The sequence below is a fragment of the Lepidochelys kempii genome, chromosome 6, assembly GCF_965140285.1.
Source record: "Lepidochelys kempii isolate rLepKem1 chromosome 6, rLepKem1.hap1, whole genome shotgun sequence".
Classification (NCBI taxonomy): Eukaryota; Metazoa; Chordata; order Testudines; family Cheloniidae; genus Lepidochelys; species Lepidochelys kempii.
This window is the reverse complement of record NC_136385.1, coordinates 19,518,366-19,544,599: the sequence shown is the minus strand read 5'-3', so window position 1 is coordinate 19,544,599 and position 26,234 is coordinate 19,518,366. Positions and strand designations below refer to the sequence as shown.

The 26,234-nt window shown below is 46.3% G+C and overlaps 1 protein-coding gene across 1 annotated transcript in view; it reads left to right on the top strand.

Annotated features, from left to right (window-relative positions):
• Window positions 1-26,234, top strand: part of LOC140913584 (NACHT, LRR and PYD domains-containing protein 12) — a 176,261-nt gene that overhangs the window by 19,057 nt on the left and 130,970 nt on the right. Inside the window, exon 2 of the mRNA XM_073350311.2 lies at window positions 19,152-19,449. Coding sequence (XP_073206412.2) covers window positions 19,152-19,449 — 298 coding nt within the window. The remainder of the gene's footprint in view (window positions 1-19,151; window positions 19,450-26,234) is intronic.

The following is a 26,234-nucleotide window of genomic DNA, read 5'->3' as shown; positions in this document are numbered from 1 at the left end:
CTTGGTCTGTGGCTTCAACGGCCTCTGACAAGGGGCACAAATCTGCACCCAGACTGACTCCCTCAGTGCCTCAGAGTCAGTCTAAGGAAGCAAATGGGGTGAAACAGTATCAACATCACCTTCTGTTGTTGGCAACCAAAGTGGGTCCTCTACCTCATTTTAGCTCCAGGACCATTTCTGGCACTGAAAAAGTCATTGGCACTGACACCGGCACCAGCAAAACAGCCGGCTCCAGTGAAGTCCTCAGCCCAGATGCTGCCCCACGGTACCGAAGCCCTATTCACACAAATCCTTGGCACTGAAAATGCCATCTGCATCATTGCAAATACCAACTAAACCTATGGTGCCAAAAAGCTCTCTGGTGCCATCTGCTGACTCTTTTCCATATCACACCTTGGCACCGTACTCTATATCGGTACTGAGGAGAACTTACTCACAAGACTTCACACATCTGTCAGATCTCACTATATCTGACCCACCGGATTCTCCAGTCCTCAGACAGGAGCTGTCAGGGTTCCTTCCCCGCTCTGAACTCTAGGGTACAGATGTGGGGACCTGCATGAAAACCCCCCAAGCTTACTTTTACCATCTTAGGTTAAAACTTCCCCAAGGTACAAACTATTTTACCCTTTGCCCTTGGACTTCCACTGCCACCACCAAACGTTTATCTGCGTTACTGGGAAAGCATTGTTTGGAAACGTCTTTCCCCCCAAAATCCTCCCAACCCTTGCACCTCACTTCCTGGGGAAGGTTTGGTAAAAATCCTCACCTATTTGCATAGGTGACCGCAGACCCAAAACCTTGGATCTTAGAACAATGAAAAAACCATTCAGTTCTTGAAAAGAAACATTTTAATAGAAGAAACAGTAAAAAAGAAAAAGGATCACCTCTGTAAGATTAGGATGGTAGATACCTTACAGGGTAATTAGATTCAAAACATAGAGAATCCCTCTAGGCAAAACCTTAGGTTACAAAAAGACACAAAAATCAGGAATCTATATTCCATTCAGCACAGCTTATTTTCTCAGCCATTTAAAGAAATCAGAATCTAACGCATATCTAGCTAGATTACTTATTAAGTTCTAAGACTCCATTCCTGTTCTGTCCCCGGCAAAAGCATCACACAGACAGACCCAGACCCTTTGTCGTTCTCCCTCTTCCCAGCTTTTGAAAGTATCTTGTCTCCTCATTGGTCATTTTGGTCAGGTGCCAGTGAGGTTATCCTAGCTTCTTAACCCTTTACAGGTGAAAGGATTTTTCCTCTGGCCAGGAGGGATTTTAACGGTGTTTACCCTTCCCTTTATATTTATGACAGGAGCTATCCCAGGTCTCACCCACTTCTTGATCAAGACACTCTTTACACTCTCCCACTACTTTCCCTAGTGACGTCGACATCAGGACAATTGACATCCACTTACGGCTTTGCCCTGCTGCGGTTCAGGGCACCCAGCCTTTTCAGGGGCCCCCATGGATGCAACCACATGTTCCCTTTCCCCCTAATTGGCCATATTGGCCTGCAGGTTGAAGAGTGGCCATAAAGCAGACCACTTCTTCTCTTTCGCCTCACTGAATGAACTGACACTTTGACCCACCCTTTAACTGCCTCCAGAGACTGTAGAGACTGGACTATTGTTGTGGGCATCATGTGACTCATTGCTGCTTTTCCCCACTCTGTCCATAGGCTATCCGAAGGACAGAGGAATAAGGCTGATTGTGGGACTGGCAGCTGAGGAGAACAGAAAACTGCGGCCAATGGGAGCTGCGGGAGCGGTACCTGCAGGTGAGGGCAGAGCACGGAGCTGCCTGCCCGCCCCCACCTGCACAAGCCATTGTTGCACATGCTGGCCACTTCTGGGAGCGGCACAAGGCCAGGGCAGGGAGGAGCCTGCCTTAGCCCCGCTGTGTGCCGCTGCCACCCCTGAGCCACCCGAGGTAAGCAGTGCCTGGCCGGAGCCCACACACCAAACCCCTCCTGCATCCTGCACCGAGCCCCCTTTGGCACTCTACACCTCCTCCTACAACCCAATCCCCTGGCCCAGCCCCCTGCCCTGGAGCTCCCTCCTTCACCCCAACCCACTGCCCCAGCCCTACAATCATGGTCTGCCATACAATTTCCGCACCCAGATGTGGCCCTTGGGCCAAGACATTTGCCCACCCCTGGTATTATATGATACTTCTCACATTCTGGAAGGATTTTCTGGGGTTCAGCCTATATTTTCCTTCTTAATTTCAGCCCATTACTCCTGGTTTGTATTGTGCTCGACCAGCCTAAACAAACTCTCTCCTTTGGAGTATGACTTTCTGATACAGTATTTCTAGTGAGTGGTCATGTTCTTGTTAAGTTCAGGTTAAGTCATGCTCCACAGCTGAGCCCTGGTCTTGTGTCCAGCTGAATTCTAATTGTCACAGTACTTAAGGGGGTGTCAAAAGCAGCTGTATGCCATGTTTATGTCCCATTTCCAGCCAGGGATTATCGGATCACAGCAATGCTCCAGTTGTGCCCTCTTTTCCTAGCCATATGTCCTATATTGGGGGCTGGGGTGGTGGTGGTATAGAGTCCTAACCTGGGAAACCCACCTGGCCCAGGAAATCCTGTGATGACCATCTACTATGGCTTTAGAGTGCTTTTGCTTTACCAGAATGTCTCATTCCCCTTTACCCAGTCCCTAGTCTGTTCTAGTTCAGATAAAAACTTATTATACTGGAAATTCATGTTTCAAAAACAAAAAAATAGAAGGAATAATAATGTAACAATTACATGAATTATGCAACACAGATCACGTTTATGTAACCCTTCTGCCAGGTGGAGCCAGTAGCAGCCAGGGTTGCGTTCAATATCTAGGGGTTCCTTTCCATCGACCCACCACAGAACTGGCTCGAGCCCCCACCCAGTAAACTGGGAAATTTACACACCACCCCTGGGTGCCTCTGAGAGGCAATACTTCCCCTCTCGCAAGCACAGAGTCTGAGTGTAGAAAAGAAACTTTTAATAAAAGGAGGGAAGTAACCTGGCATTAATTTGGAAAAACACCACAAACGGGGTTCATAAACATAAACCATAAGTAAAAGTCCCACTTCAAGTAGGTTGGGCAGTGTCCTTTTCCCCTCAGGTTCTTACATCCAGCAACCCAAATGTCCCCTTCACATGCCTGACCCTTCTCTGCACCCCACTCACAGTTGTTGGCTGTGGTCAGTGCAGACTCAGAGTTCAGAGGTGCATCTGCAGGTTTACCTCCCACCCTGCGTGGGGGAGATAAAGAGGCATCTTACTCGTGACGATGGCTGCTCGCCATAGTCACTGCTTTCTGCTGCCGCTCTGCTGGTTGCTTGTCGTGCCTCTCTGCCGCTGCCCTGCTGGCTGTCGGTCACCATCTGCTGCCATCCACCTCTCAGCTGTGATCTCTGCACTTTAGTCTCTTAGCAATTTTCAGTTATTTTTGCAGACTGGACAGAAATCCTGCCCCATCTCAAGTGATTTCAGCTCCTAGTGATTTTAACTCTTAGCAGGCAGGGCAGAAACACAGCTCTACCATAATTAAAATAATAAAAAGGCTCCTAATGAAGCCTATTTCACTCTATTCTTAGAACGGGGGTGGGGGGAAAACAGGTCAAACCAGTCCAGGCAGTACCCCCGGGAAGGGTGCATACAGGGCCATCCCTAGGCATACGCAGAATATGCAGTTGCTTAGGGCACCACAAAATGTGGGGCACCAAATTGCCCCAAATTTTGTGGTGCCTTTAGGCAACTGCATGCTGGTTCCACCACGGGCTGCTGTGCCCATTTCAAGGGCTGTCCCTAGGGTGGGTGCGGAGCCCGGGACATCTCCTCTGTCCCACCTCTTCCTGCCCCTGCTCCGCCCCCGCCCTGCCCCCATTCCACCCCTTCCCCTGTGCAACTGATGCAGCCCAGGGTATTAGCGGGGGACCTGGCGCTGGCAGCAGGGATCGGGCCTTCCCCCGCACTCACCAGCGGCGGCGGGAAGCAGAGCGACCTGGCCCCAGCCTGCTCCACTCTGCCAGCTCCCAGCCACATCAGTCCACTCTGCTTCCCACTGCCGGTGAGTGCGGGTGGTGGTCACGCCCCTCTTCCCCCAAGCCCTCTTCCCCGAGTGACGCGGCTGGGAGCTGGGGTGGGATTGCTCCGCTTCTTGCTGCCGGTGAGTACGGGGGGGGGATGATCCTTTCCCCAATCCCCCCCCCCCGAGCGGTACAGCTGGGAGCTGGGGTGCGGGGAGCGGAGTAGAGCAGGCTGGGGCTGGGTTGCTCCACTTCCCACCACCCGTGAGTGCAGGGGGGCAGTCCTGCCCCCTCCCCCGAGTGACATGGCTTGGAGCTGGGGCGGGGGGAGTGGAGTAGGCTGGGGCTGGGTTGTTTCACTTCCCACTGCTGGGGCGGGGGCAGGCCTGACCCCCGCTGCCAGCGCCAGGCCCCCCACTAATCCCCCGGGCCGCTCTGGGGCCCCCCCAAAGCAGTCCTTCCCAGCTCCTGCCTCCACAGCCCTGCAGCCCTTGAGTGCAGTCCCCTCTCCCAAGGACGGGCTGGACCACCCATGGACTGGCTGCCAAGTGCTCAGGCTGCCTAGGGCACCACACTTGGTAGGGATGGCCCTGGGTGCATAGCCTCCTTACCAGCATACTTACCCACACCTTTCTTACTCTCACAGGGCTCTGAGAATTGAGCCCCTGCTTAGGTTAGTCTCTAAGGTGCCACAAGTACTCCTTTTCTTTTTGCAAATACACTAACACGGCTGTTACTCTGAAACCTGCTTAGGTAGGTCCTTTCTCCTAAATGTGAGCCCTTTCCTTTAGAACAGATTAAGCACAGTTCTGCTTTTCTGTATTCCCACAATAATTACAAACATTGGTAACCATATTTCAGCTATTCCTGCATTCAATACAAACACAACTGGTGTTGGGTCATAAATTAAGTTGATTACAATGAGCAAAACGTCACTCCATCTGCTGAATATCTAGCCAATCTAAGCAAAGCAGGATCAAACTGTATTTACATAGACACACCCAGGGTGTCTCCCCCCCTTCCAGCTAGCTGTCAGGGAAGCATTCTTTCAAACCCTGCTTACATCTACACCACGTTATGTATATTTAAATATTATCAACAGTTATTGAACAAAATACACACAAAAATTTACATCATGCAGCCTTAACTGTGCTTTATCCCTGTTGCATTGATTGGGATGTATATAAAGAAAGTAAGACAAGGTAAAAAAAATTGCTTTCAAGCATTTTGAGGCAGAGACCATGTTTTGTACACATTTTTGAGATATCAAGCACATTTGGGGAGTACATAAATAACACAATTCTGAATTATATTTCAGATAAATCCTATATCAAGAGAAATTACTTTGTTTATTTAATTAGATTAGTTGGGAAAGATTGTTAGGAATCCTTCAAAAAGTGGAAACATGGACAAATTGCTAATGAGGAGTACCAAAGAATAGCACAAGCATGCGAGGATAAAATCAGAGGCGCTAAGGCACAAAATGAGTTACACTTAGCAAGGGACATAAAAGGCAATAAGAAGAGATTCTTTAAGTACATTAGGAGCAAGAGAAAGATGAAGGAAAGTGTAGGTCATCTGATTATTAGAGAAAGACAGCTAATAATGACATCAAGAAGACTGAGATGTCTAATGTCTGTTTTGCTTCAGTCTTCATTAAAAAGGCGATCAGATACTCCACACAATAAGTATTAACAATGGGGAAGGAATGAAATTGAAAACAGGGAAAGAACAAGTTAAAGAAGATATGTTAGATGTATTCTAGTCGGTGTGGCTTGATGAAATTCATCCTAGGGTACTTAAGGAATTAGTTGAGGCAATATTGGAACAGTAAGCAATTATCTGTGAGAACTCCTGGAGGATTGGTGAGGTCCCAGAGGACAGGAGAAGGGCAAACATAGTACCTATCTTTAAAAAGGGGAGCAAAGAGGATTCTGGCAATTATAGACCAGGTATCCTAACTTCAATATTGGGGACGATACCGGAACAAATGACTAAAGATTCAATTTATAATTTATAAGAGGATAAATGTGGTCATAAGGAACAACCAGCATGGATTTCTCAAGAACAAACCAGCCTAATTTCATTCTTTGACAGGGTTACTGGCAATGTTCCCTCTAACTTTTGACAGGCCGTGTGTGCAAAAAATTTCTTCTATGCAAATTGTTGTGCTTCTGTGCAAATATTTGTGCATGTGGTGTTTCACTGTGTGCGTGGGGTTTAGGATCTGTGTGCACATGCACAGCTTAGAGAGAACAGTGGTTACTGGTCTAATGGATAAAGGGAAGCAGTAGACTTGATATATCCCCCATGACATTCTCATATGCAAACTAGGGAAATGTGAGCTAGACAAAATTATTATCTGGTGAGTGCACAACTAGTTGAAAGACCATACTCAAAGAGTAGTTATCAATGGTATGCTTCAAACCGGGAGGGTATATATAGTAGGGTCCTGCTGGGGTCAGTCCTCGGTTCAGTACTATTGAACAGTTTCATGAATAACTTGGATAGTAGATTTCAGAGTAGCGGCCGTGTTAGTCTGTATTCGCAAAAAGAAAAGGAGGACTTGTGGCACCTTAGCAACTAACAAATTTATTTGAGCATAAATGCATCTGATGAAGTGAGCTGTAGCTCACGAAGGCTCATGCTCAAATAAATTTGTTAGTCTCTAAGGTGCCACAAGTCCTCCTTTTCTTTTTGGATAGTAGAGAGTATGCTCATAAAACGTGTGGATGATACTGAACTGAAAGCAGTTACAAGCACCTCAGAGGACAAAATTGGAATTCAAGGTGACCTTGCCAAATTGGAGAATTGGTCTGAAATCAACAAGATGAAATTCAATAAAGACAAGTGCAAAATCCTTTACTTAGGAAGCAAAAATCAAATATCCAGCTACAAAATGAAGAATAACTGGCTAGGTAGTAGTACTGCTGAAAAGGATCTGGGGGTTATAGTGGATCACAAATTGAATATGAGTCAACAATATGATGCAATTGTGAAAAAGGCTACTATCATTCTGGGGTGTATTAACAGGAGTGTTGTATGAAATACCCACGAAGTAATTGTCCTGCCCTACTTGGCACTGATGAGGCCTCAGCTAGAGTATTGTGTCCAGTTCTGGACACCACACTTCAGGAAAGATGTGAATACATTGAAGAGAATCCAGAGGAGACCAACATGATAAATGATAAGAGGTTTAGAAAACCTGACCTATGAGGAAAGGTTTAAAAAACTGGGCATGTTTAGTCTTGAGAAAAGAAGACTGAAGAGGGGACCTGAGAAGAGACTTCCAATATGGTAAGGGCTGTGTGATGCGGTGTTCCCCCACATTGGAAAGGAAGGGGTTAAAAGCAGCCGGGGCAGGGTCGGGGGGGAAGGGCTGTGCAGGGAGCAGCCAATCAAGGCCCAGCAGTATTACATAAAAGGAGCTGCAGAGCAGGGTCAGTGGCTTCAGGGAGCTCAAGGTGAGAGGACTGTCTTCCTTGTGGGGTGCAGGAAAGTAGAACCTTGGATAGAGCTGTTGCTGGCAGACACTGAGGGAGCAAGAGGGAGCTACTAAGTTGCTGTGGGGACTTGTGGGCTGGGGGCCCTGAGAAGAGGGTGAAGAAGGGGCTGGGGCTGGGGCTGCGGGGAAGTGGCCCAAGGAATAGAAGCAGCATGGAGTGGAGTTAAAGAGATGCAGCAGGAAGCTGCTACCTACAGTGTCCCTGAGTCAGGACCCAGAGTAGTGGGCAAACCTGGGTCCCCACCGCTCGGCACTGGGGAAGTGGCTTGTGTGACAATGGTGCCCGTGGGAGCCAGCTGAGGTCACTCAATTAGAGTGAACTGCAAACAGAATGGGGCGGACAAACCCCAAGCACTGGTGGATATTTCAATATTTAGATTTACCAAGCCAGAACAAAACAGCTTCTGTATTACCTCACTGGATACTCAGAAGTCCAAACAACACAGTTCCTTTAAAGTGTCCAGCTTCAGGCCTCCATCCAGGTACACATGTCCAATATGATGATGTCAAGGTTCCTTCCCCACTCTGAACTCTAGGGTACAGATGTGGGGACCTGCATGAAAACCTCCCAAGCTTACTTTTACCAGCTTAGGTTAAAACTTCCCCAAGGTACAAATTATTTTACCCTTGGATTTCCACTGCCACCACCAAACTTTATCTGGGTTCCTGAAAAAACATAGTTTGGACACGTTTTTCCCCCCAAAATCCTCCCACCCCTATCACCCCACTTCCTGGGGAAGGTTTGGTAAAAATCCTCACCAATTTGCATAGGTGACCACAGACCCAAACCCTTGGATCTTAGAACAATGAAAAAGCATTCAGTTTCCTTACAAGAAGACTTCTAATAGAAGTAAAGGAATCACCTCTGTAAAATCAGGATGGTAGGTACCTTACAGGGTAATCAGATTCAAAACATAGAGAATCCCTCGAGGCAAAACCTTAAGTTACAAAAAGGACACACAGACAGGAATATTCATTCCATTCAGCACAGCTGTTTTCATACCACTCCATTGACACAGGTAATGCTCAGCCAATTAAAGTCCAACCTTACGGGGTGTCTCCTCAAGCTAAGACTGCTATAGAACGGGAGATCCAGGATATGTTACAGATGGGTGTAATCCGCCCCTCTGGAAGTGCATGAGCATCTCCAGTGGTTCTAGTTCCCAAACCAGATGGGGAGATACATTTTTGCGTGGACTACCGTAAGCTAAATGCTGTAACTCGCCCTGACAACTATCCAATGCCACGCACAGATGAACTAGTAGAGAAACTGGGACGGGCCCAGTTCATCTCTACCTTGGACTTAACCAAGGGGTACTGGCAGGTACCGCTCGATGAATCCGCCAAGGAAAGGTCAGCCTTCACCACACATCTCGGGCTGTATGAATTTAACGTCCTCCCTTTCGGGCTGCAAAATGCACCCGCCACCTTCCAAAGACTTGTAGATGGTCTCCTAGCAGGTTTAGGAGAATATGCAGTCTCCTACCTTGACGATGTGGCCATATTTTCGGATTCCTGGGCAGAACACCTGGAACATCTACAAAAAGTCCTTGAGCGCATAAGGGAGGCAGGACTAACTGTTAAGGCGAAGAAGTGTCAAATAGGCCTAAATAGAGTGACTTACCTTGGACACCAGGTGGGTCAAGGAACTATCAGCCCCCTACAGGCCAAACTGGATTCTATCCAAAAGTGGCCTGTCCCAAAGTCAAAGAAACAGGTTCTATCCTTCTTAGGCTTGGCCGGTTATTACAGATGATTTGTACCGCAATACAGCCAAATCGCTGCCTCACTGAGAGACCTAACCAAAAAGAAACAGCCAAATGCCATTCAGTGGACCGAAGAGTGTCAGAAGGCCTTTAACCAGCTTAAAGCGAACTCATGTCTGACTCTGTACTAAGGGCCCCAGATTTTGACAAACCATTCCTTGTAACCACAGATGCGTCCGAGCGTGGTGTGGGAGCAGTTTTAATGCAGAAAGGACCGGATCAAGAATTCCACCCTGTAGTGTTTCTCAGCAAAAATCTGTCCGAGAGGGAAAGCAACTGGTCAGTCAGTGAAAAAGAATGTTACGCCATTGTCTACGCTCTGGAAAAGTTACGCCCATATGTTTGGGGACGGCATTTCCACCTGCAAACCGACCATGCTGCGCTACAGTGGCTTCATACTGCCATGGGAAATAACAAAAAACTTATTCGGTGGAGTTTAGCTCTCCAAGATTTTGATTTCGACATCCAACACATCTCAGGAGCTTCTAACAAAGTGGCTGACGCCTCTCCGTGAAAGTTTCCCAGAATCAACTGATTAAAATCGTCCTTGAGATGTGGAAAAGATTGTTAGTCTTTATGTACTTGGCAGTATATTTAGAGGTGCGTGTGTCGTATTAACTCTGTTTTTTCCTAGAGCTCCAGGAAGAAATCCCAGCCAGCGTTTCACCCTAGCTGAGATTTGGGGTGTGTGTCATAAATATAAAGGAAAGGGTAAACCCCTTTAAAATCCCTCCTGGCCAGAGGAAAAATCCTTTCACCTGTAAAGGGTTAAGAAGCTAAAGGTAACCTTGCTGGCACCTGACCAAAATGACCAATGAGGAGACAAGATACTTTCAAAAGCTGGGAGGGGGGAGAAAAACAAAGGGTCTGTGTCTGTCTGTGTGATGCTTTTGCCGGAGACAGAACAGGAATGGAGTCTTAGAACTTAGTAGGTAATCTAGCTAGGTATGTGTTAGATTATGATTTCTTTAAATGGCTGAGAAAATAGCTGTGCTGAATAGAATGACTATTCCTGTCTGTGTGTCTTTTTGTAACTTAAGGTTTTGCCTAAAGGGATTCTCTGTGTTTTGAATCTAATTACTCTGTAAGGTATTCACCATCCTGATTTTACAGAGGTGATTCTTTTCTTTTTATTTCTATTAAAAGTCTTCTTGTACGGAAACTGAATGCTTTTTCATTGTTCTAAGATCCAAGGGTTTAGGTCTGTGGTCACCTATGCAAATTGGTGAGGATTTTTACCAAACCTTCCCCAGGAAGTGGGGTGCAAGGGGTGGGAGGATTTTGGGGGGGAAAGACATGTCCAAACTCCATTTTTTCAGGAACCCAGATAAAGTTTGGTGGTGGCAGTGGAAATCCAAGGGCAAAGGGTAAAATAATTTGTACCTTGGGGAAGTTTTAACCTAAGCTGGTAAAAGTAAGCTTAGGAGGTTTTCATGCAGGTCCCCACATCTGTACCCTAGAGTTTAGAGTGGGGAAGGAACCCTGACACTGTTTGATCTGGAACTCTTCCCTTGATGCTGGAGACATCAGTTCCTCATTGGATTGTGGACCTATGCTTGGTTCCTCTGGAAGCGATGTAGGGGATGGGGCTGTTTCCATTGACTGTGAACCGCCCTCCGCTGGGACGCTATGTTGGGGTTCAGGCTCTGGCTGAGCCTCTTGTGAAGGGTTATGGGCTGCTGCCGATTTAGGTTCGGTGGGGCCCTCTGGTGTTGAGGTTGCAAGTACTGGATTCAGTGCTGGCAATGCGTCTGGTGCTGGTTGTTGTGCTGGTTCTGGTTCTGGGATTGGTGCTTTCTGGGTCTCTGGGACTGGATCCACTACTGCTGTTGCAGACATTGGCCTGGGGTCCGGGTCCATCACCTCTGACCGGGTCCTGATAGAAGTTTCCAGAACAGAGCTAGGTGTCACAGCTTGTTTAGCCTGGCTGCGGGTGACCATTCCCACCCTCTTGGCCTGCTTTGCATGATTGGCCAAGTCTTCCCCCAACAGCATGGGGATGGGATAATCATCCTAGACTGCAAAAGTCCACGTTCCTGACCAGCCCTGGTACTGGACAGGCAACTTGGTTGTAGGCAAATTGAAAGAGTTGGACTTGAAGGGTTGAATCGTCACTTGCATCTCTGGGTTGATTAAATTGGGGTCCACTAAGGAAGCATGGATAGCTGACACTTGTGCTCTGGTGTCCCTCCACGCGGTGACCTTCTTCCTGCCCACACTGACAGTTTCCCTCCACTCCAAGGGTATCTGGGAGGTATCTGGGCCTAAGGATCTCTGGTGTGATTCCGGTGCAATGAACTGTAATCTGTTGGGGTTCTTCGGGCAGTTGGCCTTTACATGCCCCAGCTCGTTACATTTAAAACATTGTCCAGCTGATGAGTCACTGGGGCGAGGCAGGTTGCTGGAGAATGGGGTGGTGGGACGATAAGGTGCCTGGAGGGTTCTTTGGGAGGTAGGTGTGGCCTTGGGCGGCCCCCGGTAATAGGGTGTGGTCTGGGGTTGTCCCTTCCGGTCTCCGCTCCAACTGCGACCAGTTTGCTTCTTCTCTGCCACCTCTACCCATCTGGCTCCAATCTCTCCTGCTTTGATTACAGTTTTGGGCTTCCCATCTAGGATGTATCTTTCTATTTCCTCAGGAACACCCTCTAAGAATTGTTCCACTTGCATTAGGAAGGGCAAATTTACTGGAGATTCAACACTTGCTCTGATATCCAGGCATCCCAATGTTTCACAATGTGGTAGGCATGTCAGGTAAATGACACGTCTGGTTTCCACCTTAGGGCTCCGAACCTCCGACGAGAATGCTCAGGTGTTATCCCCATTCTGACTCTCTCCTTGGATTTAAACAGTTCATACTTGTTCATGTGTTCTTTAGGCATTTCAGCCGCCACCTCAGCTAAGGATCCACTGAGCTGTGGCCTCAGCTCTACCATGTATTGGTCGGTAGAGACGCCGTATCCAAAGCAGGCCCTTTCAAAGTTTTCTAAGAAGGCCTCCGTATCATTGCCTGCCTTGTAGGTGGGGAACTTTCTGGGATGGGAAGTGGTATCTGGAGAAGGATTGCTAGGGTTTGTTGGTATATTCTGCTGAGCCTTTATCTTCTCCACCTTCTCCACATGCTTCCTCTCTTTTTCCTTCTCCTCCTCCACATGATTCCTTGCCTCCATTTCCCTCTTGTGGGCAGCCTCCTGTACCTCCTTCTCCATCCGCATGAGTTCTATCTGTCTTTCATGTTCCTTTTGTTTTTCAGCAGCTCAAATCTGGCTAATTCCAGCTTTTGTTGAGCCATGGAGTCTGTCATCCTAACCTCTCTGTTTTTAAACTAACTTTACACCCAAGGTTTAGAAATAAAACAAACAAAACTTGGCTTGTAAAATTTTGCTGTGCTGGAATAGGATACCTATTCTCTGATAGTGATTGTCAGCCTACAGAAAAAGACGATTCCCTTTTGTCTCTGCTCTGGCCCCAAATCAAAGCAAAAAACCTCCAGCTACTTGGAAACCTGCTTTCCAGCAGCCTAAAGGAAAAAAAATTTCCTTTTCAAATCTGTGCTCCTTGTAAAAAAAAAAAAAAAAAAATCAAAATCCTAAAAAAAAACAAAACCCTACCACTTTTCATAGAATCATAGAATATCAGGGTTGGAAGGGACCTCAGGAGGTCAGTTAGTCCAACCCCCTGCTCAAAGCAGGACCGATCCCCAATTAAATCATCCCAGCCAGGGCTTTGTCAAGCCTGACCTTAAAAACTTCTAAGGAAGGAGATTCCACCACCTCCCTAGGTAACTCATTCCAGTGTTTCACCACCCTCCTAGTGAAAAAGTTTTTCCTAATATCGAACCTAAATCTCCCCCACTGCAACTTGAGACCATTACTCCTTGTTCTGTCATCTGCTACCACTGAGAACAGTCTAGAGCCATCTTCTTTGGAACCACCTTTCAGGTAGTTGAAAGCAGCTATCAAATCCCCCCTCATTCTTCTCTTCCGTAGACTAAACATCCCCAGTTCCCTCAGCCTCTCCTCATAAGTCATGTGTTCCAGTCCCCTAATCATTTTTGTTGCCCTCCGCTGGACTCTTTCCAATTTTTCCACATCCTTCTTGTAGTGTGGAGCCCAAAACTGGACACAGTACTCCAGATGATGCCTCGTGTCGAATAGAGGGGAACGATCACATCCCTCGATCTGCTGGCAATGCCCCTACTTATACATCCCAAAATGTCATTGGCCTTCTTGGCTACAAGGGCACACTATTGACTCATATCCAGCTTCTCATCCACTGTAACCCCTAGGTCCTTATCTGCAGAACTGCTGCCGAGCCATTCGGTCCCTAGTCTGTAGCAGTGTATTGGATTCTTTCGTCCTACGTGCAGGACTCTGCACTTGTCCTTATTGAACTTCATCAGATTTCTTTTGGCCCAATCCCCCAGTTTTGTCTCCAGGCAAATGGGTAGAACACCCCCCTATTTACTTTTAGGGGAAAAAAACCCTCAGGTTTGTGAAGACTGTGAATTTCCCTGCAGGAGGTTAACTACTCAGCCTCCAGGCAAAGAAAACCTGCAACTCACAAAGATAATCCGCTTTTGTCTCTGCTCTGGCCCCAAAGCAGAGAAAAAACTAGCTGCTTTCAGTTGGACCTCCTTTCCAGCAGCCCCAAAGGAAAAAATATTTCCTTTTTAAAAATCTGTTTTTCTGGTTCAGAAAATCTCAAATTGATCTCAAAAGGATTTCAGGTTAATCTCACCACTCTGCCACCATGTCAAGGTTCCTTCCCCACTCTAAACTCTAGGGTACAGATGTGGGGACCTGCATGAAAACCTCCTAAGCTTATTTTTACTAGCTTAGGTTAAAACTTCCCCAAGGTACAAACTATTTTACCCTTTGCCGTTTGATTTCCACTGCCACCACCAAACTTTATCTGGGTTCCTGAAAAAATGGAGTTTGGACATGTCTTTCCCCCCAAATCCTCCCAACCCTTGCACCCCACTTCCTGGGGAAGGTTTGGTAAAAATCCTCACCAATTTGCATAGGTGACCACAGACCCAAACCCTTGGATCTTAGAACAATGAAAAAGTATTTAGTTTCCTTACAAGAAGACTTCTAATAGAAGTAAAGGAATCACCTCTGTAAAATCAGGATGGTAGATACCTTACCGGGTAATTAGATTCAAAACATAGAGAATCCTTCTAGGCAAAACCTTAGGTTACAAAAAGACACAAAAAACAGGAATCTACATTCCATTCAGCACAGCTTATTTTCTCAGCCATTTAAAGAAATCGTAATCTAACGAATATCTAGCTAGATTACTTACTAAGTTCTAAGACTCCATTCCTGTTCTGTCCCCGGCAAAAGCCTCACCCAGACAGACACAGACCCCTTTGATGATCTCCCTCTTCCCAGCTTTTGAAAGTATCTTGTCTCCTCATTGGTCATTTGGTCAGGTGCAAGTGAGGTTATCCTAGCTTCTTAACCCTTTACAGATGAAAGGATTTTTCCTCTGGCCAGGAGGGATTTTAAAGGTGAGTACCCTTCCCTTTATATTTATGACAATCCATTAAATAGTTCATATACACGTCACCACAACCTTCAAAGAGACATATAGACAATAATACTATTTCACTTAAGTGTCATCATAAATGTTAATATTCCTTTTTTGGTCTTTGAATCAAAGCTATAGTAATAGACAAGAATTGTTTGCCTACATTAGAAGACCTGAGCAAACATCTACCCTTCTATCTCTAACAATGCAGGCTTGCATTTCAAAGTTCTATTCTAAGCTAATGCAATAACCCAACTATCATTTACATATTTTCCTAACAAGTCTTTAAAGTTTGGCCATGGGTCATGTCAGTCTATGAGTTAGTTAACTCTTTCTGGCCCTGTGTCACCTTTCAGTGAGATATTATATTACACTTATAACATCACAGCTGTACTATAGAACTGGGAGATTCTCTATCCACCTATGCCCTCCCCATCCCTGGAAGGGGGAAAACACGGATGGTGACACAGCTGTAGGGCTGAGTCATGAAAAGGACACTGCGGTTCCTGGGTTGAGATGGGTCTGCAGGCGGATGGCAGGACAGGCACCACCAGGAGAGGGTGTGCTGCCTGAAAGAGCTACTCCCCAAGACAACCAGCAGGAAGCGCTGCTCTGCTGAGTGAACCCCACCACAGATTCTTATAAAGGAGATGGTGATCAATTATTCTCCATGTCTGCAGGCGGTAGGACAAGAAGTAATGGGCTTAATATTCGGCAAAGGAGATTTAGGTTTGATATTAGGAAAGTATTTCTTATTGTAACAATAGTTAAGCTCTGGAACAGGCTTCCAAGAGAGGCTGTGGAGTCATTGGAGGCTTTTAAGAACAGGTCGAACAAACACCTGTCAGGGACGGGCTCGCTTTACTTGTTCCTTCCTTCATGCAGGGGGCTGGGCTTGACATCCTCTCAAGGTCCCTTCCAGCCCTACATTTCTATGATTCTCTGACTGAGATTCAAGGAGCTTGTTATATGATACAAGGTTTTAGAAACAAACTAGAGATACAGGGCCCGATCCGTCTATCTGATGGCTGGAGTGTGCATGAAAGGGAACAAGAAACACACCCTCCTCTCAAACAGAAAGTGAGTTACAGCAAACCGAATTCAGCCCTCACTTCTTGCCACAGACAAGGAGCTGGAGACAATACAAAGTACGGGGATTATTCATGTCTCTGGTGCTCTGTAAAAAGACATGTGAGCCTAATACTCTAGAGCTACTGTGTGTGCACAGTAATCGGAGTCAATGGAAACTGAGTAGTGACAGCAAAACAGCAAGAGGGTTGAGAGTGTGGGTTTCCAAAAAACTAGGCATGGCCAGAGTCAAGTCCCTGTACTCATTATGGTGGAATCCAGAGGCACTGGGATGTACAGTTAATGTTCAGCTTTAGATCTCTGCTGGGACATGGGGTGGGGGCGATGTACATGACAGAGCTGGTTCCACTCCTCTGGTATGAATATGATCCGTTTCTCTAACGGTAATGCTGATCTTTCACTACACATTCCTGCATATGGCCTTTCCTTTCCCATGGACATCAGTGAGAACACAGTTGAGGGTGATATACAGATACAGCAGACTCGTTGTTTAAAATGCTATTTGAGGAATCTTTATTAGTTGTTATCTGTGAACATTCAGATAAGTGCTGGATTATTCAGGAAAATAATTCAATAACGTAAAATGCAATAATCTGAAATGACAAATGTCTGGATAAATAATTATTGACTGGAAAATCTGTGTGGAAGCGCCTTAGTCATTATGTGATCTGTCTCCTGTTTAAAAAAATTAAAATATCCTTTCATGGAGCATGAACAGTGCCGCACAATATAGGTGACAAATAACACCCTGTAAATAATGATGCTGAACATTTGTGAAAAAACCCAGAGTCTGAAAATTGTGTGGCGAACAGTTACAAACACTGAATCTGTCAATACAAATCAGGGAAGCATTACGATTATTTGTTACCCCGAATGGGGGCTGGAATGATACAGAATGTTCTTTGTTCTGATTCATTTTGACCTCCTCTGAACTCATTAAACAGTAGGTGAACATTAAAGATATGGAGTCAGATGTTGCTTGCTTTCCTCTCACAGCTAGTACCATTGGCTTCAACAGAATTACTCTCATTAAAATAGCAGAGGATTTGATCCTAGACCTGTAATTCAGTGATTGTGGAGGAACTTATGTTTGACTCTGGCAGGCAGGCAGGCAGGCAGTGCTTGCTCTGGTGCCCAAGAAGGGGGATCTCCATGACCTGAGGAATTGTCACCTGGTATCACTCCTCTATATGGACTAAAGCTTGCAGTGAAGGCTATTTTGCTGTAACTGCAGTCCATACTGATGGCAGTGATCCACCCTGACCAGACCTAAGCCCCCAAGAACAGACTGTATTTAACAATCTGTTTCTAGGCAGGGACTTGGTCTGTCATGCACTTCCTTGACTCCCAACCCCAGAATGATAGTAGCCTTTTTCACAATTGCATCATATTGTTGACTCATATTCAATCTGTGATCGTCGGAGCCCTGGGCGCATGGGACCCTGGTAATGAGCAAGTGCTGAGAGAATGTGGAGTCAGTCAATGCTACGTTCGGCTGATGTGGCAACTCATGATGTCAGACATCATCAGGTGGTCGGGGGACATCTACATAGGACACATCACCAGACAACGGCAATACCAGGAGTGATGAGTTTAGGATGACCAGATAGCAAGTGTGAAAAATTGGGACAGGAGGTGGGGGGTAATAGGTGCCTATATAAGAAAAAGCCCCCAAAATCGGGACTGTCCCTATAAAATCGGGACATCTGGTCACCCTAGATGAGCTGGAGTGCCAATGAGAAGCGCAGTCAGGAAAGTAACTCAAATACTTTCCTGATGGACTGCATTTTCTAACAGACAACCTGCCCTAAATTCTCAATTACTGAGGGACAATCTCCACTCATGGATATATTTTGCTTTCTGCCCCCAACTCTCTGTATAACTTTTTTTCATGAGTGATGTACCCAAATACTTGGATGCTAATATCTAAACTATATTGTTAAATCTATTCTCTAAATTTGGGTTATTGCTGATTATGTACTTCATGTATTTTTGACGTTTTAAACAAACTTTGTATTTGTGGATAATCTAAGCACTATACCCAAATGTACACACACTCTTTTCCTAACCTGTGCATTATGTACATTTTTAACATTAGCTTTAATAAAATTTTTATACCCTGGCAACTCTGGGTTCAGCTTCGGGCCTGGTTTGTGTGGACCTTCTGGGTGCTGTGCACCTCTGTGCAGTGCTTGGTCAAGCTCAATTGGGCCCTGACTGAACCCATCACCTTCAGATGAGGGCTGTGTGTGTGTATAAGGGAGGCCTTCTGTACTGCCAGCTCTACTCTGTAGACATTGATCCCTCTACCGAAGACGTTGGTGCTCAGAGACAGCTGTGGCCAGAGCTTTGCCTGTGGCTGGTGTTTCAGAGAGTACCACCAGGTATCTTGTCTCTGGTCTGATCTTGGGTCACAGGGCTGCCAAGTATTGAATCTCTCTCAAGACACTCAGGCATCAGGCAGCCCTGTCCCACCTGCCCACAGCTCCCTCTGAACATCACAGACATTTGGCAGAGCTGTGGACAAGGGCTGCACTTGTGCATTGTGTCTTCTAGAGACCAGTGTGGCACCGGCTGAGCAAGCAGCCGGTCACCTTCTGTCCTGCTATTCCTTGCTCTGGCTGAGTCCTGGGTAGGAAGGAGCAAAGAGAGGTGGGAGCAGCACAAGCTGGGAGGCCCAGTATTGGTGCCCGGCCCCCACCAATCCCTGCACCAGAAGGGCACACCCTCCCCGCCCAACCTACCAGCAGCCACCCTCGCACAGTCACCAGCACCACCCCCTCCCTTCAGCCGTTGCCACCCTCATCCCAGCACCAGCCATCCCAGCACTGACCCAGCAGTCAGCAATGCCCATCTCCAGTAACCCCAGCACTCATCCACCCCATACTCCCAGCCATCCCAAGGTGCCCCAGCACCCACCCAGCGACTCAGAGAGCCACCAACTTCCCCCAGGCATAGCTGCCAAGTTTTGTACAGCAGTGTCATACCTCTGCCACTGCTTGGGCCAGGATGTGATCCCCACAAGCTGAAGCCTGTTATTATGTGAACTTATAAATGTACAAATTATCCCAGTAAGTAACTTGGATAAAATGTGACACATGGAATTGCACAAAACGTGGTAGCTGTGGGTAGATGGAAAGGTGTTTTTGTGCAGTCACTGGGTGCACTTAATTGTTGGGATCACAACTTTATGATGTCCAGAATTTAGCATTAATCCTCTAATGTTCTTGTTCCCATTTCAGATAGTTCCTAATAGACTCATGATGAGCAGAAAGACACTGAGTGACGTCCTCGTGCAGGTACTGGAGGATCTTGCAGAGCAAGACTTTAAAAAATTTAGACACAAATTATCCGAGTTTGCCTTTGAGGACAAACCCTCAATCCCCTGGAGTAAACTGGAGAAGGCTGACAGGATAGATGCTGCGAGACACCTGAAAGAACACTATGGTCAGGAGAGTGCTGTGGACGTAGCTATCAAAATCTTCTCTACCCTCAATCTCAACAACTCTGCCTTGAAACTCGAACAGGGAAAAAAGACAGGTAAAAAAATCCAAAGTGACTCTGACTCCTGAGTTATTTCTCCATGCATATCCCCCACAGCAGCTGTAGCAGGAGCAGCAGCAAACTAATGACAGCTAAGAGATTCCACAACCTGAGGGGAGTCAGAGTGAATCCGGGGAAACTGCAGAGTAGGTGAGGCCTGACCTCCCAGATTACACATGCATTTTTAGGAATATAGGAGCTACCATGCTACCACTGGTCCATCCAGTCCAGTATTCTGTCTCTGACAGTGGCCCCTGCCAGATACTTCAGAGGAAGGTGCTAGAAATCCTACAGTTATAGGATAATCTGCCCATAGAGTGAGTTTCCTTGTGACCTCAATAGTAAGGCAGATATGGGGGGAGTTGGGGGAGGGATTAGGTTTTATGCCCTGAAGCACAAGTTTATATCCTTTCCAGAACTCTTGTTCGTTTTTTAAATGTTTACTATTATAACTAGATAGGCCTATTATCCCTATAAATAATAATTCTTTGTTTAATTCTGCTAAACTTTCAGCCTCAATACACTGTGGCAATAAGTTCCACAGGCTAATTAAGCATTGTGTGGAAAATTTATTTTTATCAGTTTTTAATTTGCCGTCTTTCAAGTTCATTAAATGTCCTCTTGATATTGTATCAGACTGGGAACTTCTATTCCCCCTGTCTTCTATCTTCTCTATACTAGACATTGTTTTGTCATGACTGTTTTCTCATTTGTCTTCTCTCAAAGGCAAAGAGTTCTAGTCTGTTTGGTCTCTTCATTTGAGTTTTTCCACGCCCCGAATCTTTCTTGCTGTTTTCTCTGAACTCCCTTTGATTCTGCTATGTACTTTTGGAGCTGGGATGAACAGTATTCCTGGTTAGGGCCCACCACTGATTTATGTAATGCCATGTATTTTGTGTATTTTTTCCACCCTGTTTCTTATGTAATCTAACGTTTTGTCTGATTTTTGTACCACTGCTACACATTGAGCAGAAGTTGTCACTGAGCAATCAGCAGTTGCCATTGAGCTGTCCATAGTGAAGCCCAGGTCTTTTTCCTGAGTTGAAGGGGCAACTTGGATTTTCCAGGGCTTAATTTGGCTTTTGTGAACCAACTTGAAGATGGGGCTTTGCCTTCCCTCCAGCACTTTGATTTCATATGCTACAAGGGAGATTTTGCCTGTGGTGAGGTAACGCCCTTTCCAACTAGGTTGGAACTTTTTGACCCTTCTCGTCTTTTTGATATAGTCAAAATAAAATACCCTGTCTCAGTATGATGTTCCCTCAGAAGCGTTTGTATCATAACAAGGCTTTTGTTCCTGGGCACTCTCCTCTGGCTTCTGTCAAGCAAATGAAAATATGGTTTTGCAAGAGATACTTTAATTCTACTAAGCATTGTTGGATGACTGTTGTAACTCTTGTGTCTGGAGTCTGGAATAGCAGATTCATGGGGAGGACTCTAGTCATACCTGTCAGAAGCTTGAAAGGGGTGACATTTGTGGATTGTTTGGAATTGATCCCATGGCCAATTAATGCTAGTGGCAGTTTCAGGTCTCAGCCAGTGGTGGGCATTTTCTGAGGCCAATATCTTCATGATAAATATCCTTGTCCGGTTCATGTACTTGACCTATCTGGAGGATTGAGGGTGATGTAGAATATGGAGCTTCTGTTTTAGCCCTGGTGTCTTGCACAGCATATGTATCACCTCTGAGATAAAGTGAGATCCTCTGTCTGAGTTTCTGCCAAGGGGCAGACGCCATCTACTGAAAACATGATTGAGTGGTAGTGTGGCTGTTGTATGAGCTGTATCATTGTCCGGTAAACCTTCCTCCCGCTCTGAGAACTGGGGCAGGTTATTGTGAGCATATACGGATTTCATTGGGAGGAACGGGTCTCTGGGAGTTTGAATGTCTGACATGGGGAAGGAGATTCCCTAGCCCTGTGGGGTGCACGGTGTGTAGGTTGTGCAGGCTGGAACTTAATGCAGCTGAGGCTTCCCTGGACACAGCTAGCTACTTTCTTACTCCGGTCAGAAGGACTCTGTTTCAGATGATCATACATGGTCTGGGGGCAGGGATGTCCTCAGCATGTCTCACTATGTGCATGGAGTAGCATAATCCCACAGTAGGACATGGATACCACATGCTGGGGAATGTGGTTTCATTCATGGCTGTAGGTCAGGGTTAGTCTGCATAAAAAATCCTCTCTCTTAGATTGAACATGGTCTCTGGTTGTTCATCCTTTTGCCAGTTTCTCAGATGTGATAGGATGGGTAACAGGGTCCTCTATGTATTGATAAAGCTTGGACACCATTAGGTCCTTTTAGATGTGCCTCTGCAAAGTCTTCATAGGCAAAGACCAGGGTGTTTTGAGAGGATCCTGTCTTCAGGAGTGACTACCATGGTTTCTGGTTCCCAGTGCTTAGCTTGCTCTTGGGTAACTATGGTTACTGTAGCTTTAGGAAGACCTTGGAAATCCAGGGAGTGCAAGTCAGGGCTCTCACCCAGGTTAGCTGATCAGCCATATCATTCCCTGTTTGTCAGGGCCTTTCTTCTTCCAATAGATTCCCAGGTCATTATCCTGAACTGATTGATCCACTGTGGAGATTAGTTTGGTGCGAGCATGATCTTTAATTCGACTGTGGAACTTATTGCCAAGAATTTAGTAAGATTCACAGAAAGATGGGATGTTTATATGGATAACAGGAATATCCAGTGTTGTAGTTAATGATAGAAAATGAGTTTTGGAAGGGATATAAAGCCTCATACTTCCTGGTTTAAATCAATCTCTACTAGGAACCAGGAGGAGCCCTTCATGAAGGGCAGAGGAGCCCACATCTGCTTACTTCATGGTTATTGTACTCTCCTCTGAAACATCTGGATCTGGCCTCCTTTGGAGACAGGAAACTGGACTACATGGGCCTTGGGTCTGATCCATTATGTGCATTCCTGGGTCCTTATGCTTCACTAGGGTGGGTTTCCATTTTCAGAAGGGTGTCTGTTTGGCTCCAGTAATCTTTCTCAACTTGCTGTTTAGCCATATTGGTTCATTTCTTGCCTTCCTGTTTCCTTTTATTTATGGCCATTCATGCTTTTTTGACTATCATGGTGTGAGGATGCAAAGCAGAGAAATTGCCATCTGGCACAGTGGGGGTTAAAGAAAATCTTTGGGTTCAGCTAGCCCCACCCCACTATACCTGCGTCCAATGCCAGGCCTGGAGAGGGGGAGAAAAGAAGGGAGCCTGGCTCAGTTGGGGACTAAGCATGATAACTGACAAGGAGGCAGGAGCTCTCTGTCTGCCTGCCGGAAGCGGTGGATCAGCAACCTGCCAGCCAGCACAGCCACTTGAGGCAAGTAAGGGCTCCCCTGCCAAGGGGAGGCTGCAAACAAGCCCCAGCACTCAGGGCAATTGGACTAGTGGGGCCATACCCCACACTGAAGAGACTTGTAGGAAGTAGCCCAGGGAAGCGGGTCTCAACTCCTCACCAGGAGGGAGACCCATCTCCCCTGTTTAGAGGGTTGATCTACACAGGGCCCTGGGCTGCGACTCAGTAGAGAAGGAGGGTCCAGGTCCCCCTACACTCACACTCCTAGCTGGTCTTTCAGTCTGTAAGGCCAGAGATCTAGCCACTAGGCCACTTTGCCACAGAAGATCCTATCAGAAAGGCTGAAACCAGTCCATCACTGCTCAAAGGTGGTCCAAATGAAATCAGACTCTGTGTCACAATTGTTATGACTTGGCAGGCATTCAGCCCCCTGAAAATATTGGCGTTTACTCAACTAGACCTAAGGCAATTTCCATAACCTGCTTTCTTACTGAATTCATTAGCGAGTTTACAAGGCTGCTATCTGAAAATCTGTACATGCCTGAGGCCGTTTTTTCCCTTCAACTGAAATCTGATTTGGAAGAGCAAGGTTGCAGTTGTTACTAATAATCTTAATCTGAGACCCAGAGCTGCTGTATGCAATGTAGTTGTAGCCTCATCCAGAGCTGCTGCACATTGTTGACCTGGAACTCCTCAGCCCTGATTCCTGGGGTTGTACCGCTCGCTAAATGCGCACGGGTGGGAATGGGTTGAGGCACCCTGAAGAAGAAGGAGAAGTTACCTATCAGTAACTAGTTCCCTCTGCGAATTCACAGTCCCCACCCACCTCACTTCTTTAGAGTCGTAGGTTAAGTATTCCTGAATTAGTGGAAGAGCAGTGGGGGACACTCCCCACTTTATGCCCTAGGAACCCTGCATGAGGGAGGGAAAGAGAGGAGTGGCCCCAGTGAATATTGCTCTTTAGAGGATTTTGGAAGCTCACAGCACAGTTCCTTTGCAGGAACACGCTTGAACAACCCCCAGTTACTGTTCAATAATTTCTCTTTAAGCACCTGAAAACAGGGGCTAAGGATGAAAATTCTATCACATCCAGAAATAATAGCATTGTGTTAGCCACACAACATTCCAGGAGGATGTGGTGTTAGGAGCACACTAATGGGCCTGATTGTAAACTGCTTTATACTTTGTGTAGCCATTAATCTCTGCGTAAAATGAGCACTCAGTGGATGTTCAATGCTCCATTCAGTATACGCTGAGTGGAGATTTCTGATTTGGTAGTTATTTGTAACCCCTTTGCACTCACTGGGCTCAGTCCTCAGCTGTGCTAGAGCAGCACCTGATGCAGCTGATGGCGGGAAGACAAAGGTGGTTTTACAGTAGCTCATTCTGGCAGCGGAGCCATAAGGATCCATTCAGGCAGCTGGCAAGGCACACGCTCTTTCCCCAGCCACGCCCCCAGCACCGCTCCTACGCTGATGTGCAGTGTGGTACTGCTGGTTACATCGGCCTTCCCTGTCCCTCTCCCTAAGGATTCCCCCACACACTGGAAATCCCCAGGAGGCTGCTTACGATGGCTCTATGGCCCTCCGGTATCCTCAAAGAGGCACAAATAAGCCATATCAAGGCTGATGATGTGGTATGCTTTGCACAGGTATAAATGGCTACCCAAGGTGCAGGACAGTGGTGAATCAGGCTCCCTGTTTTCAGGTATTAAAAATTTCTATAAAATATTATTTGTGGATTAAATTCCTCATGCCATGTGACAGCCCAAAAATAAGTTTTAGGAAGTATCATAATAAATTTACCCTCTTGAGCTGCTTACCTGTGGGCGGAAATTGGTCTATTAAAAAAAATTCTGTCCTGCTTATTATATATAAAGAAGGCTTGAGTGTTTAAAGTGTTTTTTGTTCAACTGAAGCTTCTGATATACAGTTGCAAGAAAAGATATCTTCAGAACTAATGCCCCTTTAATTATAGGACTGAAAAAGCTTCCAAACCACTTCTCTGGGCTTGCAGTGAGACCCCTGCCAAAATTGGGGATGACTAAATGCAGCAGTATTGAAATTTCTATTTTTTTCTTTTTAGAAGAAAACCCCCACTTCGTTAATGTTATTTGTCTTGTTCTTTGGTGGGTTGCTTCCAACCCTTTCAGATTGTTTTTTTGTTTTTTATAATAATACCCAGCTCTAATATAGGGCTTTTCATTAGCAGATCTCAGTGCTCAAATATCATTAAGAAAGACACTATGGCTGTGTCTACTTAGAAATGTAAGCCTAGGGTTCGTGGGATTTGAGTCAGCTGACCCATGTCAGGGAACCCTGGGTTTGAGCACCTACACTGCATTTTAACTCTAGGTTAAGGATTTTCTGACCTGTGCTTGAACCTAGGTTCTAGACTCCACGCTGCAGTGCACAGACCTGAGTCAAAGTAACCCTATCCCTGAGTGCCTGGTGCCCCCCCCATCCCAGAGTCAGCACTCTAGCCCTACGAATATGTTCCATTGTGGGGAAAAACTAATGCCCACCCTCCCTATCTGTTAACTGTAATGGTGCTGTTGATGGGATTCAGGCTCCCATAAGGACACATGAGTACATCAACTGCATAATTAGAGCCTTTGGTGGCTGTCTCAGTAGAATGACTGCAGTTTGTGAAGGCTTGATACTGAACTACCATCTAATCTGAGAGTTGGGCTCTCCACCTCTCGGCTGAGTCACACTGGCAGGAAAATTCCCATGTGCTCCTGGTCTGTGGATAATTATGATGTCAGTCTTCAGGGCTGCCAAACTATTAAATGAAACTTTGCAATTCTTAATTTTTAAAAATGGGCTATTCAATGAAGCTGTTTTTGTTTGGGTTTTTTAATTTATTTTTGTCTGTTTTGAAGTTTGACATAAAATGATGGTATCAGAGGAAAAACACCTCCTCCCCCAGGCTGGCTGCTGCCGGCTACGGACTGCTGCTGTGTTTCCCCAGGGCTTGGGGTGAAGTGTGCTCCACCTCCCCACCCCGCCAAGGATCCCTTATCCCTGCCCCCACCGCACCCCGGGAGACAGAGATAAAGGATCCCTGGAGTTTGTGGGGAAGTTTTGGGACTGCTCCCACTCATTGATGGATGGTGTGGATGGTGTGCATTGCACTCTCAGCAAATTTGCGGATGATACTAAACTGGGAGGAGTGGTAGATATGCTGGAGGGGAGGGATAGGATACAGAAGGACCTAGACAAATTGGAGGATTGGGCCAAAAGAAATCTGATGAGGTTCAATAAGGATAAGTGCAGGGTCCTGCACTTAGGACGGAAGAACCCAATGCACCGCTACAGACTGGGGACCGAATGGCTAGGCAGCAGTTCTGCGGAAAAGGACCTAGGGGTAGCAGTGGATGAGAAGCTGGATATGAGTCAGCAGTGTGCCCTTGTTGCCAAGAAGGCCAATGGCATTTTGGGATGTATAAGTAGGGGCATAGCGAGCAGATCGAGGG